The sequence below is a fragment of the Grus americana genome, chromosome 2, assembly GCF_028858705.1.
Source record: "Grus americana isolate bGruAme1 chromosome 2, bGruAme1.mat, whole genome shotgun sequence".
NCBI classification, from domain to species: domain Eukaryota; kingdom Metazoa; phylum Chordata; class Aves; order Gruiformes; family Gruidae; genus Grus; species Grus americana.
Window position 1 is genome coordinate 143,382,774 of NC_072853.1, and position 21,253 is coordinate 143,404,026.

At 36.4% G+C, this 21,253-nt stretch overlaps 1 protein-coding gene across 5 annotated transcripts in view; it reads right to left on the minus strand.

Moving 5' to 3' along the window:
• Window positions 1–2,212: 2,212 nt before the first annotated feature.
• Window positions 2,213–21,253, minus strand: part of ANKIB1 (ankyrin repeat and IBR domain containing 1) — a 107,762-nt gene continuing 88,721 nt past the window's right edge. For 2 of the 5 annotated variants that reach the window (XM_054814054.1, XM_054814055.1), the window contains exons 10-20: window positions 18,917–19,005; window positions 17,806–17,936; window positions 13,710–13,844; window positions 13,057–13,143; window positions 12,896–12,962; window positions 12,342–12,487; window positions 11,479–11,657; window positions 10,872–10,923; window positions 7,528–7,639; window positions 5,754–5,887; window positions 2,213–5,403 (exon numbers count right to left, since the gene is read on the minus strand). In XM_054814054.1, coding sequence (XP_054670029.1) covers window positions 4,651–5,403; window positions 5,754–5,887; window positions 7,528–7,639; window positions 10,872–10,923; window positions 11,479–11,657; window positions 12,342–12,487; window positions 12,896–12,962; window positions 13,057–13,143; window positions 13,710–13,844; window positions 17,806–17,936; window positions 18,917–19,005 — 1,885 coding nt within the window. In that variant the 3' untranslated portion in view covers window positions 2,213–4,650. The remainder of the gene's footprint in view (window positions 5,404–5,753; window positions 5,888–7,527; window positions 7,640–10,871; window positions 10,924–11,478; window positions 11,658–12,341; window positions 12,488–12,895; window positions 12,963–13,056; window positions 13,144–13,709; window positions 13,845–17,805; window positions 17,937–18,916; window positions 19,006–21,253) is intronic. The other 3 variants (XM_054814058.1, XM_054814056.1, XM_054814057.1) reach the window with 3 other exon arrangements.

Consider the following 21,253-nt stretch of genomic DNA (forward strand, 5'->3'; position numbering starts at 1 on the left):
AAGTGGGTGGCTGCTGCTGAATTATACGTAAAGACATCATGGTAGAAGGAGGGCCTCAAACTCCAGATGCCTGAACAGAAAATAAAGAGGACCAATTTCAAAATAAGATTTTTTTTTTTAATTGCAGAATGTAAAGGTTTCTGCTATAACATGTATAAATTCTAGTATTCTTTGCAACTGCATTAGTGAATGTTGGCTGGCTAATGAATATGACATTGCTGTTTGTATCTCTAAAGATGATGATGGTGGCTACATGGACTGCCATTCTAAAAAATGTAAGTGACTGTGGCACTTGCAGAGTAAAAATGTTAGTGTCTGAGTAAGAGCTTTTTTCAAATAGATTATTATAAATAAAATTTATCAGTAGATAATTAGAGCAGAAGGTGCAAAATATAGCTGATGAAAAATTTTGATAGTTATGTTCACTGTTGCTCATAGAAAAACACCTGGGTTCATAAACTGATAAATACTCCTTAAAACCATTTATGTAAAGGTAAATCATTCTTATGTAATGAACAATTCTTACGCAAAAACCCCGAGACAAAATCCTCCATCTTTTTTCCAATATCTTGTGGTAGATAAGGCACTTATGCTTGGATGAAAATATCACTATAATCTGAGTCCTGAAGATTATGTATTTGCAGTACTGAACATCTATCTGGATACATGAAATATTTTCTTGCTTATATTCCATTTATCTGGTATTCATGCAAATGACCTAAAAAGAAAAAATATATGCAAAACACCTTCTCAAGTTTGTATTTCACTGCAGAAAGGATTTCTGTAAAGATCAAGAATGGCATAATTTTAAAATAACACCATCCTCTTAGCAGTTAGCTTTAAGATTTTGTTGGTGAGATGTAACCTTTATTAAGACTTCAGGAAAAAAGGGCTTTGCAGTTAAGTTAGGAAACATTTTTTCTTTACTTTGTTTTTTTTTAGTATTTTTTTATGAACTACTTAAATTGTTTTATGTTGTTATATATTTGGAGAATAGTATACATTCTATACTTGCCTATTTTTGAAGTGGAATGAAAGCATATCATTACAGAAAGTCAAGCCTTCCTTCATTCCCTTACCCTCACACAGACTGACAGCAAACACAGCTTTATGCAGTATTTACAGGGGATCCACCTCCTCCTTTTGATGCACATCTTGTGCTTTACTCTTCAGTTAGAAGGACGAGATGGTAAAAATGACACTGAGTTTTGCATCATCACTTGCTTCTCTACATCTTTCAGGTTTCCATATCTGGCTGATCTACAGGAAAGTAATAAGGACAATAATCAGTATATTGTCTAATTCTGAGTAGATTGTCTAGACAACTTTTAGTAAAGAAACAAGCTATAATTATATCTATGCTTGGCTTCCATTCTTACCAGCCTCTGTGAGTATTACAGTGGGATGCCTTGTGTATGCTGGGAGAGAGGGAGAGAAGGAGACGGTAATAGTGAAATTGGCCTTGATAAATAGACCTCTGAAACTGGGCTGTCGGGGGTCTCTGATTTTGAAGCATATTGTTGTGATTTTATACACCTCAGAAAATGTTTTAAATTTGTGTATCTATTAGTATGTTCTAGCTGCCATAAAACCAAAAACCTCTCTTGTGATACTCACGATCTTAGTAAAACTCAGTACTTGCTAATTGCAGCATATGCAGTGACACACCACAGCAGCAGGTGATGGAAAGTGCCTTACAGTGACTAATCCAACTTTGTACGTTAGATTTTAGAAGCTCTCCAGCATCTTGGCATGCTTGTTGGAGGAAGCTAATGAAATTACTGTAACAATGAACAGAATAGTTTAGTGCCTGCTAATGTAACGGAGGCAGTCTGGAATTTCCTGGTAACAATGGAGACTGGATATTAAGTGGCACTACAGTAACTCTGATTAACAGGATCTTCCGCAAAAATTAGTCCCCCCACTCTCTTTAACACCACTATTTGTAACAACAAGGCATTACTCTTTACAAAAAACAAGTGCACAATATGGCTGTAGCAATTGCAACAAAATTGTCTATTTTTGATTTTGTTTTCAAAGCTTAATGAATATAGGTACCTTATATTTACAAATCAAAACACTCAACTTACTATATGGTCCCTAGCTAATCCGGCACGGGACTGAACATATCCTAAAAATGTCTGTCATCAGTCTTAAGAATCTGCTACAGTAAGTCTAAGATATAATAAAACAGAATGGAATTAGTTTAAGTAATAAATGTTTAATCAAAGAATTTTACATATTATTAACAGCATTCATTTGGCCAAACATCTACATGGTTGTAGTATCCTACTTGTATATAAAGTGGGAATGTATCAAGTATAGACTATGAAAGTGCAAATAACAATTCAAGGTTAGAGTAATTTTTTTACATTATAAAATTAACAGGTTTACAAAATAGTCTTGCCAAACTTTATTTTTGAATTGTAAAGTCAATGACTATGGTGTTAAAATAAGTACCAAGAAAATACAAATTTAATAGGCTAATTTCATGCTCATAAGAGTAACACGGAAACAATGGATATACCGCACAACCTAACCAAATTACAAAAAACCAGAACCCACAAACTTCACTATCTTCACAGAGAGCACTCTTACATATCTTACTGTAACTTTGCAAGACATCTCAATGCAATACACAATCTTTTTGTGAGAATCTTCCTATTCAGAAATTACAATTCAAGGAAGCTGTGTGAGTTGAACAATTTTCAGACCAATTCAAGATAGTCGTTCATGAAAAACTGTTTCAGTTGAAGGATTTTTTACCATAGAACAATTTTAAATAGGTATTTTTCAAAGATGTCCAAAGGTTCAGTATTATGTCAGGAGTAGGGTGGCTAGAGGAAAAGTTGGAAAATTATTTGAGACTATTCTATTCCATTCTCTCTAAAGATGCTTGCAAAATGAACTAGGTTTTTATGGGGTAAGGGGAAAATATTCTTATTTCATTTTTTACTAGTATGAACCTTGTGATTGCAAGGTTCAACAGCTGGATTTGCATGAATTAGTTACCAAAACACTCACTTGAACTCACAGTAATCAATACATAAACTTTGCTATCATGACACTTGCCTATACACACTCAGTAGTAATAAACTTTTATATCATATCAACAAATCTCTGGTAACAGTTAAGCAAAACTTAAAATGGAGTGTATGTAATTTGCTCATGTTATGACAAGTTTTGATTATATGTAATTAAAACAGCCATTTCAACAACTTACTCTAGTTGTAATTACATACTGTACCATTGTATCTCACTAACTGTAGATTGATGCTTTTAAGCAAATCTAAAACCAGTATTTTTTTTTTTCACGGTACAACAACTAGGAAAAGGGGTTTTTGTGTTTTTTTTTTTTAAATTTTATTTTTTACACTAAACAGTAATCACACAGCAAATGAATATTGTGCAATTGAACAAATACCTAGCAGTGTTTTGTTTATGCAAAAACACTGACTGAACATTTAGTTATTTACTGTAAAGGCAAGGCCATGGGTGGTTTTATGGAGGTCTTTGCAATTAATAGCATAGTTACTCCAGAACAGACACTGAATTTGAATTACTTGTTTAACTGTGGCAACTATCCAGTTGGGTTAGGCAAAGGCACCGTAACATGTTGAGCAGAATGTGTTATCCGAACTTTAATTGTGGGACTGGCTAATATATGAAAATTCTGTATTCCTATATTTTTATAAAATGTTATCATTAAAAGTAATTGCACTACTAGTGCATAGAATGCTTTGTAGAATTATGAAAACAAAGAACTATGATTGCACTTCCATTAAAGTGTCTCTTAAAATACAGCATAGCTGTTGCTAACTCACTGTATTTTAATATTTAAAATAACTGTTTAACAGCAGCATTAGGTTTTATTAACTTAAGATACAGGCTACATTTAATTAAATGCAGTCACCATGGCAACACATGCCAGTTAAATTTAGAGAAGCAATGCTACCCAGTGGTTTCTTTCACCGCTAAGAATTGGGGGATTAGTTTGATAGAGTAACACTGCACTGTTTCGTTAGGCTACCGCCAGCTAACTATTCACAGTTTGGCACATTTGGACTGTAAATAGACATGAAAAAATCTTTGATTTTAATGGGAAAAAAAATCCCCTAAAACTTGTTCCTGGAGCAGTACTAAAGAGAAGCATTAAATACCTCTGTTCACACTGCTAACAAAAATGAAAAATGAGTAAGGAAAAGTTATGGAACACAAAACCAAAATGCAAATGAATTGCTAAATGTTATGCTGGTGAAAGAATGAGTTCTAAAAAATGGAATAAACTATTTCTTAGGAAAACCAACCAAAATAATCAGTGTAAGCCTTTAATCCGTACTTTCAAGTTAAGGATCATCAACCTAAGGCTAAACAGATGCTGCATTGTATTAGGAATGTGGAATACGACCTACTTATTCCTTTTTCTTGAGAGCAAAAAGGCAAGTACTACCTAATTAAATGCAAAGGATATTCCTTGAAAGGTTCACATTATTATAAAGAACTACAATTCAAGAGAACTCCTAAATATCCGTTGTTACGTCAGTGGTTACAACTGAGCTGTAATTATGTGGATCAAAGCCTCCATAATGCTTACTCCACATAGTGTACCATCTGTCACCGCCATTCATGGACTCCAGATTTAGTTTTTATTCATACCAGATGCACATGTTCAATCCATTCACTTGAGGTTTGAGGAGTCTGACTTGAAGTATCTCCTGAAGCATCCAGGGTGCTTGTTACCTCCCTGTTACTATCACCACTTTGTGATACTGTTTCGCCTGGAATAATGTTTTCTTCAGAAGTGCTTTCCTCTGTTTGGGTTCCTCTGCCTTCATTTTTGAGTGCATCCTCAAATAGCGCATGCTCTTCCTGAGGCTCCAGCCCTGTGTCTATAAGATTTGGTTGACCTGTTGACCTGTCTTCAGTACTGGGTTGCTGCAAATCCTCATCCGTTTCTGTACTTGTTGAGGGGATCAGAGCAATACTCTGTGGGTTCATGTCATGAAACCAGGCCATAATATTTCCAAGTAGATTCTCATTGGTATTGGGATCCTGACTGCTGGAATCAGCATCACTAGATGTTGAGTATAATCCACTTCTTGTATCACTGCAGGGGTGTGAATGAACACGATCAGCTGAAAAGGGATCATTGCCTGCACCTAGTCTCATCAGACTGTCACCAAGTTCTAACAGCTCAGAGCTGCTCAAAGCTCCTCTTGGGTTATCTATACTTATGGGAGCAGAGTCCAATCTTGTAGGCAAAGAGGTACCTATTGCTCCTAAAGATGCCTCATTATTCAGAAAGTCTCTAGTTTCTTCATCTATGGCCAAGCCAGATTCTTGTAAGGATAACTGAATAGCTAGCAGGATGTTTGGGTCATCTTCATCCAAAGAACTCAGAGCCTGTGGAAATAGATAAGGTTGCTTTCAGAATAAAACTTTCATCTTGTTACGTAGTTTGGATGAAAAGGAATTTGGGCTCAAATCTGGAACTCACTCATTATTCCTACATGCCATTTATCAGAATCAATTCTTGCTGACACAGTTGACAATAGAATTTAAAAGGTGACTATTGTTACATTAGTGATTGTTTAGCAATTCTTACCGGTGTGAACGTATAATATGTTGTCCTAGATTCTCCCTTTCTCATCCAAGAATTAAGAAAATTTGCAGAGAGACAAAATGACACAGAAAAGCAAAGCAGAGGAAGGCAAGGCAGGCAGAGAGAATGGAAAAGAGATTAGGGGAGATACCTGAAGAGAATCCTGGTTCTCAGAGCGACTGACAGGGGTATAGTCATGAAGCGAAGAGCTGTGCAGAATACCCATAGAAGCTGAACTCACCATGGAGGTGCCATGTCTTCTACTACTGCCACCTTCCTGAGTGTCTGTTCGGGCAATTGAAACAAAAATGGTTGAAGAACCAGTGAGGAAGCCTTCTCCACTGTTATTTACTGACAGAATCTCTTCCTTCCTTTGGGATCCCAGCTGTGTAATTACTCCTTTATTCACTCTGAATGAAATAATCCAAAACACTCCTTCCACACCAACTCTTACACAGTGGCAAAGCACCAGTCCCACTGTTTTAGGAGTGACTGCTTGGCTCATTTGTGCCTTTCTGCTCTCAATACCCTTCTTCATCTCTTTGAAAGGATGGGGTATGCCATCAGGAGCATGAGCCCATTGGCAGGAGGGGCGAAGTGCTTCTAAGGCACACACATGATTTTGATTTATGGGAAGTCCTGAAAAATGCTGTGCTGGACACAATACAGGATGCATTTACAGGTGCATTACAACCAATGTTTTCCCATTTCTCTGTTCTTTCAAAGACAACAACTCAGCTGTAATGTTAGCATTACATTAATTTTTACTGTAACATTGCAGCACAATTAAGAGTAGAGTCATTAGTGTATACCTCAGCAATCACTGACATTGCTGTTTTCTTAAAACAACCAGCAAAAAAATAGAAGTAAAATGCTGTTTCCAGAAAAACTAATGTAACTCTTTTGACTTTGGCAAATGGAATTTTCCACTTCAAAACTCATAATGAAATAAGGTGAGACAAACTAATTTTCTCTTGCATGCTTTAACAGTGTGCACTGGTCGTCACTACAATATCCAAGGATTCAGTCAAATTCTAGTCCTCAAACTAACAAGATGGTTTTGCCTTTTGCTTGTAATAGGGAAGGACCAAAGCTTACCAAAATTCTTTTTACTGTTTCTAAAATAAAGAAGGCATTTGTTTATTTCTCCTCAGTAAAAGATTTCTCCTTTTGTTTTTAAAGGACAAGCTATGTATAGGACTTAAGTTCATGAGATGCAGCGATGGGAGTTTGTGCAGCATGGCTTAGAGACCCAGCACACAACTGGCAAGCAGCTCTGAAGAAACGGTGTCACAGTATGATTTGGATTCGAGCTATTTTTGTACCTTCGCACAAGCTCCTGGCAGAACGGAGACAGCCCAGACAGCCAAGTTACAGTGACCTTAAGGGACAGCGCTACCAGCCCTTGCACTTGCTTAGAAGAGCAGCGTGCTGGAAGTCCTAGCCCATGCCAACATGTTTCCTGGCTGTCAATACAGGAGTTTCTGAGCAGGGTTTTGGAATACAGCCTTACGACTATCTTCCAGCAGGCCTATAGCAGGGGAACCCTCTGCTACAGTCTTTATGCACCAATGGTTCTTTTAATTGGCGTAAAAGAGCTGGTATATAGATAAGGCTGTCATATGAAGTATGTGCCCTTCAAAATTTCTTCAGATAAGCAAACCTGCTCTAAATAGCTGAGGAGCTGTTAGTGGGAAGATCAATGCATTTCTCTTTAAAAAGAGGACCAGCCACAATGAAGTTAGCAACACTTCTCAGATCACATACAAAAATGCAGAGATAAGCCTTTATGTTGTATCCTGGAAAATACAGCAATGTACTTGAAACTTCTTTAAAGTGTATCCACAGAAGAACAAACACTGTGGTCACTACTAGCAATTTCTGAAGCAGGAAGAAAAGAAAACTAGCCCCAGGCAGGAACATACCTAATGTACTCTCACTGGGGTCATCTGGATCCGGAGTATTACTCAGCAGACTGTGCATATCTCCACGTCGACGCTGTCTGTGCCTCCTCCGATACTGAAATTCAGCATATTCCTGCATAAACCAAAGGTTACAAAATACAGGGCAGCATGCAGTAATATTTTTCTGATGTAACGAGCACCACATTTTTATAAAAAAATGTGTGATTTTATATGTTCATTATAAAATCACCTGTTTTCAGAAAAATAAATTGCAAGTTATACCATGCAATGCTTAACATAAATAATAAAAAAAAAATCCAAGGTAATCCAAGGTAATAATGAATTAGCAAAGAAAAATACTTGACATATTACCAACATTTTAATACTTGCAATCTCCCTTTTTAAAGAATTCCAAGTATGCTTTTTTTTTTTAAAGCTTTGATGCCAAATTTTATATACACACACATAGACACACTTTTAAATAAATATATACCCAGTGATTTTGGAACAGAAAAGCAATTAATCTGAATTAGACCAATAGACTATCTCAAGAGTCCCTGTTGCCAACAATGGCCAGTAGAAAATACCCTTTGGAAGACTATAGAAAGTTGGCAGACATACACCAGGACTTGTTACACTTTTCCCAGCCTGCAGGACACTATGGCTCAGGAACTTCTTAAGCCACAGCTGATGGATTTTTATTCCATGAATTACACATCTCCTCTATTTTTGCCTAACTTGAGCTAACGAGCCACACTATATGGATGCAGCCTGTAATTTCTCATGTTATGTGTATTTACTAAAGACAGTTTATATAACATTTATGGGAAAGACTCACTTTTGGCCACATCAAACTAACATCCCAAGGATTAATTATCTTAATACTCGGAAATAAATGTTTTGATTTCCATACTTTTCCTAATATTAAGAGACTAATTTTATGCTTGAAGGCAAACTTCCAGAGGTACTTTCTGGTTAGTACAGCTGACACTGAACCTGACTGTGTAGGTAAGATCTCTCAGTTATTCATTTACACAAGGCAATAAAAATATACACACAGGTACTAGTTCTTCTCTTCTGAAAAGAATATTGCTCTTTTCTTCCCTAAGCCCCAGGTAAGGAAATCTGTAATGTGAAGGCTTCATTTGGCCAAATGACTTGGGAAAGATACATTACCATTAGCTTTCTTTTCTTATATTAACTCTTCATCTTAGAATATCTCAACATCTAAAGTATCTAAAATTTAAATCCTGAAGTGTCATTTCTCTTACATAGTGACCTTATTAATTTTGATGGTATTATGACGGTATGTTGTCTTTCCATGAAGTGTTTCAGACCAAATTCTTATGCATAATGACATACACAAGCCAAAAAATAATAGTCACAAAATGATCAGTGTGGGCAGATTTTTATCTATCCACAAAAATTCTAAGAACATCAAAATAGCTGTATTGGACCAGACAAAAGGTCCATTTAGCCCAATATTCTGTCTTCAACAGTGGTTAGTAGTAGATCATAGAATCATAGAATCATTTAGGTTGGAAAAAGATCTTTCAGATCAAGTCCAACTGTTAAATGCTTGTTAGCCTATGGAACAGCATAAAAACCAGGGCAAACATGAAGTGATTCTTCTCTAAAATATTTTTCCAGCTCCTAGGGAGCTCAGGGACTTCCTAAATGGAAGATTGCACACCAAACAACAGAAAATCAAATCTTAATATGAAACAATATAACTGAATTATTTTAAAAAATATATAATTATATAACTATGACTTGGATAAGAAATAATGAGAAGTGATCACTGAACATTAAGATTTATTAGTCATATCAGATCTTCTGTCTTATCTGTTTGCAATAAAGTCATAGATTGTACCAATAGCCATTTAACTTCAGGTTGCTTTTTAACCTATAGAAAGATATCTTGATTACTACTGATAAAATTTTATTTCTGATTACTTGGAACAATTTTATACATGTAAACAAAAGGAGTTTTAATTTTATTGGGTAGAAACGTCATGGTTTCACACAACGGTCTACAACAAGCAGCATTCCTTGCTAAAACCAGTAAGATTTTGTTTTCTGTAATAATCTGGTATACACAGACATTCTACTACTTGTCAGTAAAATTGCAGCTCTATGTCAAAACTTTTGTAGTGAAATTCACTAAAATAAGCAAAGACAACCATTATTAATTCTAAAAAATTCCTTTAGCATAGGTGGTTGCAAGTATCCTTGATAGCTACGTAGCAAAGAAACCAACTTGCATCATTCAGTGCCACATTTAGGCAAATCGCAAAAACTCATAAGCAATCATCTAAGCAGGACTGCAATGGCACCTACTGCTAAACAGCTTATCAACATGTTTTTTATCAGCTTCTTCTCATAATCAGTTCCACTGATGACACGATAACATCAGAATGAGTTTGGTATTATCAAATATGGAATTATTTCAAAAGAAAGGACTACAGGAACTAGACAGGAGAAGCAAGTTGATTTTTTGTAGAGAAGCAAGCTATTTTCTCACCAGCATGATGCTCACCAACAACAATAGCAAAGGAAATATATAGAAAAAGTACAGGGAGTTTTCCAGGATGCTTTAAAATGACTAGCTAGAAAGAAAACGGCACCAAGGAATTGCTGAAATGAAGTTTCCTTCCTAACTGAATGTTTTAATCTAATGCTCTCAAAATATTCAATAAAAACTAAGATGATAAAGGAAAGCTTTATAGGAAGCTTCTCATATTTTAGTGCAGTCTTGAAAATTATTTATTCTTTCCCATATATAGATAGTGGAATATTCACTTTAAAAATTATAATTTTCATTCTTGGTTAAGTAGCAGAAGTTCATCTGAGTATGCAATTTCCATCCTGCTTCAATAAATAAAAATAAAAACAAACATTTCAAATAGTTAGCAATATTTAGGTGTATGCCTGTATATTTTTGTTGAATTGTTACAGAAGGATGGAAATTTCTTAGACTTTTTGTCAAATTCTACTGAACTGATGTTGCATTCAAATGCTATCTACACAATTTCACGTATTTATTACTTGAAGGTTCCCCAGCACATAGACACCAGTTTATATACAATTTTAAAACTGCTTATGTGCTTGGAAAATGATGAATACAACAGAGCTTGTCTAATGCCATCTTAAATAACTATAGCCATGCTAGAGGCATTGTTTAGAGTCATTGCACAATTAGCTATGCATATATTTCCTTCTATTGTGAAATAAATAAAATAGTGAGCTTGAACTTGAAATGCTTTGAATCAAAATAAGGAAGCTCTTCATGCAGACTGCGATCATACCTGTGTTTCTAGAATATGCAGAACTAAGTTAAAAAAAAAGAAAAAGAAATAGTTTACCTCGGGGGATGCAAATCCTAAATATTCCCAATCCCATGTTCCACCAGCAAAGCTATAAAATGAAGAGATATACCATCAAGTTTAGAAGTAGAACAAAATATGAACAGCCTCCAGAGCTTCAAAACCTATCAACATCTAAAACCCAGTGCACTTGTAACTCTCTAAACTTAACAAGTCTTTTGCTTTAATTCTTACCTCAAAATTCATTTAGAAAAACCATACAATTAAATTGACTATTCCAGAACTCCTCGATATTTTTAGCAAACACTTATAGATTTTTGGAGCGTACCAGGTATTTAGTGACAATCTTGAAGGAGAAATTGAAATGGAAGCCACGACATCTAATCATTAATATATTACAAATGGGGAAGCGATTTAGGTTGCGACATACAGAGCAGCGATTCTCAAACACATTTTTCCTCAGTGAAAAGTTGTAATTCCACAAGGATCAAATGTCCAAGAAAATGTCACTACCTGGTTATTTACAACCACCACGTTTATCAGCTCCACTTTACCTCACTGTCAAAGAATGACAGTGAATTCACCCACTTTAGCAGCTATCAATGAACTTTTTTTTTTGACTTGCACAGTATTATTCTGGGATTACCTGCGCCTCGGTGCTTCTGGTGAGTCTGCAGGAGCAACACCACGGGCCACAGAAGCCAGGAACTCTTGCCGCTTCTGCTGCACAAGACAAGCTGCGCGGATGATTTTATGGCGAGGAGTCCGAAGGTAAGGCCTGTTCACTTTCTGTGCAAGGTCTTCAGTGACCATTTCTAGGTCTGTCTGCAATAGTTAATAAACCCAGAATAAAGTCGTTTTACAGTGAAATGAAAACTGGGTGGAGCTCTACACGATAAATACTGAGCAGAATGGTATCCATTTTCCTGGAAATACCATCTGAAATACCAAAAATACCAAAATACCCCAAAATGTCTGCCCTTCTAGCCTACCATTTTACTGACCTACATGCTGTCCTCCAGCTTGGAGGAGGGATTCCCTGCACTCATACATACTGAGCATCTTTGGGGGCTGGAAAAGGAAAAGGAGGCGGCAGCAGCCTCTGCTGCTGATGCCACCACCACCCAGGTACTCCCCCAGTTTCATCCCCAGTGACTTGTCAGACACATTAGTAGGGAAAGACAGGGAAGAGGAGCTAGAGAAGGAGATTAAAGCTGAAGGTAAAATATCTTCAGAAAACCAGGTTAACAGTAAGTAATTTTCTTTTTTCCCCTTCCACCTGTCCTTATCCCTTCTATTCTGCAGCAAAATGTTGTTTTTCATTCATTCTAAAATTAAACTAAAAGCTACTGTGTCACAGAGTAATAAAAATGCATTAATTTTCCAACTTGGTTACAAATACAAAGCGGATATATCAGTTTTACACTACAAAACTAGCAGCAAGACAGTGATAACTAATAGTACAAAGAAAGAGTTACATTAGAAAAGCAAAATATATGCATGTATTACCTGCATAAGTTCAAATATTTCTTTCTTTGTGCTTTTAGGCTCCAAAAAGAATCCATATGGATAAGAACACTTAAGAATGCGGCGAGTTTTTAGAAGCTCTTGTACTGCATCTTCAATGAATGTGGTATCAGGACAGCCTCCCTCAGCTGTAAGATGAAACAAACATTGTGAAAGTATTTTCCTACTGATGTCAGCATTAGAGGGTTTTCCTCCAAAGTAATAAAATTTATGTGCACGTCAGTTAAATATTTTGCAAGTAAACAGTGGCAAGTTCTCAATGACTACACAGTGTTTTTACTAAAAGAAGTAAGCACAAAATATTAGCTTCTCCCTTACTAATGCTACTTTCTCGAGTCTTTGGAATAGATAAGATTTACTGTACATTTAGCTTTAATACTCTGCTTATAAATTCTACTACTGGAGGGATCACATCACACAGCAGACTGATGTGAGGTCTATCAAAAAAAAAAAGGCAAAAAAAAAGTGCAAAGCTTTAGCCATAACAGAATTGATTTGATTTCAAATCAAATTCATAGATCATGGCAAATACTTACTTCCACTGAGAGCTCTACTCAACTGTTCCATCTTTTCTTTGGCTGTTTTTAGAAGGCGCTGTTCTAACTAGAAAAAGAAAATGAATAAAATACAATAAGAAAATTATTTTTGGATTAATAAAATAGCAACAAAACCCAGTAAAAAATGGCTTGACCCATACCTGGTAGCTAAGTTCATGGTTCTTAAATCTTGTGTAATAATGCATAAACCTATCAAGCTCTTGAAATCTTCTATGTTTCTTTTCAGCCTGGAAAATAACGAGGAAACCAAAGAAACCAAGATAAATTTTATGATTTAATTTAGCAATCACCATTAGATATAATTATATAACCAACTGTTTCTATTCCCACTATTCATGAAGTATTGCACGCAATTGACAAGTGCCATGTAAGTAAAGAGACAAATGTAATTTTTGAAATTCACAACTCTTAAAATACTGTAACCAAAGAGTTGCTACACTGTGTGTGCATGCTATTTAAGCAAACTTTCCAAATGCCAAAATTAAGGCATGTCTTCTGTAGTGCACAGCAGCTAATTACAGTACCAGCACGCCCATCTCACAAAAGCAAACTATGGCACAAAGAAGTAAAATGACTTGAGTAAAGTCAACCAGTGGTTGTTACCAAAGCCAAAACCAGAACCAAATCTTATGTTTCTATCCACAAATAAGCAGTGTTTTCTTTCTCTTTGATATATTTAAGGTTGTATTTTTCCATTTAGAACTCGAATTGGAAAGAATTTTGATTAAACTTATCCTAAATAGAAAGTTGCAGCCTTAGTGCTATTTTTCAAACACACACATTCATTTGTTACCTCTACTGTCATCTCCTTGGACTGTTCCTCTACGTGTTGAATAACCTCATAGCGAGTGCATCGGTAATAGCCTCCAGTGGAAGAGCTGTGCTTCTTCCATTCTTCCAAGCATATCCAGCAAAAGTCATATTTGCACTTCAGAAAAAAAATGGAACAAGGGGGAAAAAAAAAGCTGCTGATACATTGTAGATTTGCAGTTATGTATCATTATTCCTCCATAAACAACTGAATTAACATAATTCTGAGCAGGCTTATGGTCACAACAATTTCTGAGGAGCCTCCTTCCTATTTTACGTACTGCAGAAGATCTAGGTTATCAAACCATGTCAGTCATAATTTTTGTTCCTTGGATCACAAGATTGTGTTGGATCTACAAGTTAAGTTTTAAGTGGATGAAATAAATCAAATGATAAATACAGCTGATCTGCCCTGGTTTTTTCTTTTTGTTTTAAAAAAACAGTCCCATTTTTAAAGCAACACAGAAACTGTTCATGAGATAGGGAGAATTTTTTCCTACTATCAATTAAAAAAACATGATTATTGGTATTTTTGTGATGTGGTGTTCCTGATGCAAAATACTAATAACAACTACTAAAGCAAGAGAGAAGAAACCAGAACATAAACTTTGAAAAGCGATTACTTCAAGGTAAGCCTTTTCTGCATTGGCTGAGAAGAGAGCTTTAAAAAGAGGTAACACCTTACAAGGAGATCTGACTTATCCAGGCTTCTCTGCATCAGAGATCAAACTGTATTAAATATTCTCAACTCAGCACTGAGTTCTCAGCTAGTTTATTTCAAAATAATTCAAAGCTATTTATGGATGGATGGGCAAAAGACTTTACAGCTTGGTGAATCCTGTTTATTTTATGTGTTTTACAGATGAGCAAACCACAATCCTGAAAAAATGAAGCAAAAATTTACATTAATTAATATGAAGCCATTAATATTATTATTGGAATTTGATAAATTAAGTCACATTTCTTCTCTATTTGGTAAGTTTAACCTTTCCAGGAATACCTAGTCCATACCAGATGTGTTTATCAGTAGTTGTTTTATACAACCAAGTACATATATTACAGGAGGAAATGAAATCTAATCCTTGCATTGTACTTTTGCTAATTTTGTCTCACCAGTGGTGCTGATTTTCTTCTAAAAAGCAATGCAGACTAGGGTATTTCTTCTTGTTATTGTGCTGCACCTTCTTTGCTCATAAACATTTTTTGAAGCTGCTTGCTTCAAAATAGTAAGATAAGTGGTGAGAATGAAGTATGAGAATAATTGTGTATGAAAGTGTTGTGTGTATCACTGCATCATCTGCCTATCATTCAAAACCACTCATACTCATAGAAAGAAAAAAAATTATAAAATATTCAAAAAACAGTACAAGTTGTTTCACAAGCAACAGAACTAATAAAGCTTGACTTCCTATTAATTTATGTGTATATCCTCCTGCTGCAATAATCTCACCTCTCCCAAATGATCTCCCTCCATGATCACTCCACCATACATATCTTCTAACTTCTCACATCTCCAAAAGCCTCCTCAAATAACCCAAGATTCACCCAGCATTCCCAGACCGTCCTCCAATACCTCAGTCTCAGTAAAGATTCGAAACCACATCATCTGTTTCTACACATCTCCCAATACCCTGAGCTCTGTTTTATGTGTCTTTAGGATCCCCTAGCTATGCAGCAGCACCACCTAGGCTTAACAAATCACATTTGCTGTCTGGCCAAGCAGAAGAGGTAATTGCTGAGCAGGTAACTGCTGAGTAGGTATTTCAAGCATCTCTCTTGGTGGCAGTACAAATTAAGTCTCTGCACCATACAGCTACCAAGTTTCATGAAACTTGCAGTAATTTAATATCCATGAACTCCCTCCTGTTCCTTCGTATCTGGTTCAAAGCACCCAGAAGGTAAAAAAAAAACACTACAGGTAGGGGAGTGAAAGGGAGCACAACTGCCTAAGCCTTGTCTCCTTAGAAGCTGGGCTCATAAAACAGTATGATGGCTGCTTAGAGAAATGTGATTTTATGAGTAAAGAGTATCCTCCTCTACACCAACGTACATGCTAGCTGCTAAGAGGCAGTTGTAGCTCATCATGTAGTAGGCTTGAGCAGACCTTACTGCAGCAAAGGCAGAAGCTCCATCACAGACCCTGACTTCAGCGGAGGAAGAGACAAGCAAGGTGTCCACTATACCTTGTGTCTGAGGCCTGCCAGAATACCCTTGAGGATACCCTTCCTTTCCTTCCTCACTAGGTTGAGGGGAGGCAGCTTCTGTTTGCAGAGACTTCTCTACCACAAAAGGAATCTGACTGTTTTAAGGACACTTCAAGCTGTTTATAAGGTACAGCATCAAAGAAGAAAAGAGACCTGTAGCTGTCAGCCGGTGCCTCAGAATGGTACTGAATTAAATGACCTACATTCAACAGTGTTTAACAGCCAAAGTCTTCCCCAGCCTGAAGCCACCAAGAGACAGGCCAAAATACCTACTCGGCGGTTACCTGCTCAGCAATTACCTCTTCTGCTTGGCTCAGATGGTGGCCAGGCAGTAGATGTGATTTGTTAAGCTCAGGCGGTGCAGCTGCCTGAGGAGGAAGGAGTGGCAGAGACAACGTGTGATGAACTGACCACAATCCCCATTCCCTGTCTCCCTGTGCCGCTTCGGAGGAGGAGGGAGAAAAATCAGGAGTGAAGTTAAGCCCAGAAAAAAGGGAGGGCTGGGGGAAGGTGTTTTTAAGAATTGGTTTTATTTCTCATTATCCTACTCTGATTTGATTGGTAATAAATGAATTTTCCCCAAGTTGAGCCTGTTTTGCCTGTGATGGTAACTGGTGACTGATCTCTCCCTGCCCTCATCTCGACCCAGGAGCCTTTTTTTACATTTTCTTTCCCCTGCCCAGCTGAGGATGGACAGTGATAGAGCAGCTTTGGGGGGCACCTGGCCTCCAGCCAGGGTCAATCCACCACACACACTTTTGTTTGATTGAGATAAGCTCAGTGGCAAAAGTTGCAACAAACATACCTTTTACAGCTCTTGGCACTATGGAATTTATGAGCTCTTTTAAAAATCATTTAAGAAAAGCACCAACAAAAAGCCCCAGCAAACTTGGCATACACCAAAGTGAAGGAGAATCTGTTCTCTGCTGCCACAGACAAAACTGAAGAAACATCACCAAAAAAAGCCCCAACCTTCAATTCATATCACAGAAAGAGAGAATATGTGATAAGAACATAAAGAAAATAGGATCTGCATAGCAATGGAGAGAGACTAACATATTTCCAGAAACATATAGAGAATTGCCTTCTAAATCTCAGCTTTTTATTTGAGGCCAACTATGTTAAGTGTGTGCTGCTTTGTTATTTTTAATGGTGCTCCTCAAAGAGGTATTAGCTGTAGTTATATAAGATCTTTCGGACATAAAAAACCAGCATGCTAAATATGCTGCTTTTAACTAATTTGAGAGAAACAGCATTCTTAAAAGATACTGAACTCATCGCAAAAAATATTTTTTCTATTTCAGTAGCATAGTGCAAACTCATGACTAATTTTTTGGCTGCTGTCACCAAGAAGTTTCTTTTGGAATTACTCTTTGCTGTCTTTTCATTCCTACTGATTAATTCCTGTTTACAGTTTTCCATTTAAACTTCTCTGTTTTGTTGCTATGTTAGAGAAATAATGCAAAAGAAAAATGCAGTAAGACAAAACTTTCATTAGAGGTTACCATTGCTTAAAATGTTTCATCTTCTGCCAACTAAAAATGTTCTTTCTCTACTACATTATTAATGATGATTAACCTATCAATTATTTGTTTCCTTAAGTTTCATACTGTATTGCCAGTAATTCTTATGTGTTCATGAAATTTCAATGATTACAGTGTTCACCTGCCAGCCAAACAGATTTCACTAAATATTAAACATTTTCTATATACATGTAACCCACCATTTGCAAATGATCTAATTCTTGCAACAGGTTCCATTAGATCTCAGGCATGACGTTTCAGAGGTTTTAGCTGTCTGTGCTGCTAAAATATACATGACATACACAACCTGAATTACGGTTTCACAACAAATTATAGGAAGGGTCTTTCTTACCTTTGCACATTGCATATGGTTGCAGCCCTCGTTCTTCTGGATTGGAGATTTGCAGTTGGCGCATGGTTTGGAGTTCGTTAGTAACCACAGGCAGTTGGCAGCATCTTCATATGCCTCACTCACCCCCACAACTTTTTATGGGTGACAGGAGGATACGCAGCATGCAAAAACAGAGAAGTTGAAATTGTCCCTGTGTAATCTTTTGTGAAAATCATATTAGGAAAGATAGATGTTTACCTGTTTCTTGACAAAATATTGTAATTTGTCATGATATGTATTTCTCAGATATAAATATGTAATTTTATCACCTATATTATTTCTATATATTTTTACACAAATTTATATATATTATATATGACATTTATAATATGTAAATGACAAAATACATATATGGGAAAAATTGGCATAGTTTGACAAAGTATGGTGTATTTTGCCTCTATATAAAATTTTCTATGCTTTCCAGAATATTTATAACATATTATGGAAAGGCTCTGAACTGTGGTAACCAAGTTAAGTTAGTATTTATTCAAATTACTTTTAATCTTTAAGTTTTTTGTTTCTGTTGACCAAGTAAATGTCTGTCTTGCATAAACCCAACCTTTATTAGTTGTTTCAGTAAAAGCTATTTAACATTAAGCCATTACCCACGATTCCCTTGCAATTCAACCTCAACCTTACTATTATTATCCCCTGTTGGCCTGAATTCGTTTTAAAGCACACAAACAACCTCATGGAACACAACTCAAACAGAAGCGCAGACTGGGCTAAAAGATTAAAAATTGCTCAGGAAAAATAAAGTTACATTCAGGAATAAATCAGTAAGAAATCTGTAAGAGGAAGGGAAAAGAGTTTTATATGTCTGACTGAACCACACGCGGATTTACGAGGAGGAATGATTGAAGGAGAACAGTCTATCATAGTGCTGCCTAATATGCAGTTAAAGCGTGAAGCAGCCCCTCATTCAGGGTTTTAATTTTCCTCTTCTTTTTTACCCTATTTTTCAACCGATGTAGAGTTCAACTCAATGCAATTAAAAAATCCCTCTAAAACCAAAAGATAACAAACTAAAAAAAAAAAAAAAATTAACCCTCGCCCCAGGCATGACTCTTACGTTCTTCTGGTTTCATTTCAGATATTTTCTGTAGCCAGTCCTTCCAGGTTTGGCAGTCACAAGGTTCGTGCGCTTCACCAAGACATTCCCTGAAAATTAAAATAACACAATAACTAATAATTTAGATATTTAAAATTAAAGTTAAAATTGGTTTAAGCTAAAATACATGGAAACTTAGAAAGAGATGCTCAAACTTTAATTAAGTCAGGAAATATTATTTTAAAATACTCTCAGAGCACTTGCTCGCAAGCATAGATGACTATCATTAAGATTAATAAAGAATTTAAATGAGACATGAAAGGAAAAGAGCTTTTTAAAATTACAATCTGAAACATATCAGCTGCCTTGCAGTTTGTTTGAGTTATGCCCAGGTACTATTTTAGTGTCAGAAAAAGTACTAGTATAGTTTCTATGATAAAGGTAAACCAGAATAGATTATACAAAACTAGGTAGTTTGCTATAGCTGAAAGGTATTTTATGTAGAATTACTTGCATCTATTCAGTTGTAATAATTAATCTTTCAATCGATTCAGGGTTTCAATTTAGAACAAGATCCAATCCCTTCAACACCAGCATTAAGTATTTATGGGTGTTCACTCTTTCCACCAGAGTTTCTTAAATGGGGGCTTTAACTTAGTTACACGGACACAGTGAAGAAATGAGTCCCTTGAGCTTCTCCTGAAGTTACTACTAGCTTTAAGGATGGCAATCACTACTACACAGTGGCAGATATATGGCTTCCAGATGGTGCTTGGGTGTAGATGTGTCAATATGGACTCTGGATTTGTAATGACTCCCTTTTTTCACTGGAATGGTAGCAAATAGCCTCAGACATCTGCCACATCAAACAGAACAATTCAGAGGAAGTATATTTCAGATGGGCACCAGGTGCATCAGAGCATATGCGAGTTTTCTGCAGATCTAACGGTGAACTGCTCTCTGCAGTGCATCGTCAGAAAACTACGTCAATTCTCTTCTGATTGCTCTTGTCCACTTCTTAAGCAGGAACGCAGGAACAAAGAAAAGGTTATGGCAACAGTTTTCAACTTTCTTCCCACTAGCTAGTCTGCCATCAAACAAGCTTAAATTCGCTACACAAGGATCTTTGGTTTGGAGATACTTCAGATCTGTAGCTGGAAAAGATTGTACTGGAATGAGTAACTGCTCTGTAATAAGGCAATCTCTGCCCTGGTTGAAAACTGATACCTTTCACTTCCGTGGAACAGCAGTACACTTAAATCACTGACTGCAAGAGAGCCAAGACCTCTCACACAGTATTTGTTCCCAGAAAGGACTGAAATTAGCAAAAATTAACTTTAACAAACTCACTTTTAAGTTAAAAGCTGATTAGTCAATCTATTACTGGGGGAGAAGGGCGGGGGGGGAGAAAGTTGTGTCTTTGATGTTTTCAAATCTGTACATTTGTGGATTTTTAATGAAGTGCAATCATATATGTATCATGTACCTGTATCTGTATCTATATCTATATGATAGTCACAACAGAGCATTAAAGAACAACTTCTCATGGAAGAAGTTCTTTCCTCAGCCTACCCCAAAACAAGGATTTTTATACTGGTATGCCATTTTACTAGAGTAAGAGTGTTGAGCCTATCACTCATAAAACTTTTTATGAAACAAAGTTGTATTTTGGATAGACTCCCTGACAGCACTGAACGAAGGGAACTAAGGCCAAATGGCTGTGACAATTAACAGTGTAAGCCTCCCCAGCCTGTATTCCTCAAAACTCAGCAGGATGGATAATTTATTTGAAGGTGCAAACTTAATAAAATCATAGCAACTTTCAACAAGTTAAAATTCATGGAAGGGCTAAAAGCATCATCCAAGAAGAATGCAGCTCTGGATTTTCTTTCCCCTCATTATAATATTTGTATCATATAATGAATTTTGAATCAAAACAGCAGAACACTGTTGCAACTTATAACTGGCTTCCCAAGTGCACCTGAAGAGGTGTCTCTCCCACGGAACGAGACTCTGCCCCTTGTCTCCCTCTAGGATGAAAGGCGTGAGGACTGATGGTGCAAAACTAAGTGTGCACTGCCTGGTACGACTATTCTCCAGAACTATCTGCTCGCTACAATTCCTTGTGCTTCTGAAACAGCATAAAGGGACATTTAAATACCTCAGAATGCTTCTTCTGAAAGGGTATAGAATTCTGTGTTTGTTACAATAGATCACATTTTGTTGAAGGCCCTGTTAGTGGCGGGTAATGAAAAATGAGTAAACTCTAAGGAACTCTGTATTTAAAAGGAATGTTCCTACTTCCACATTAAAAAAAAAAAAAAAAGGAAATTTCTCAATAGACTCAGAGAATTTTCT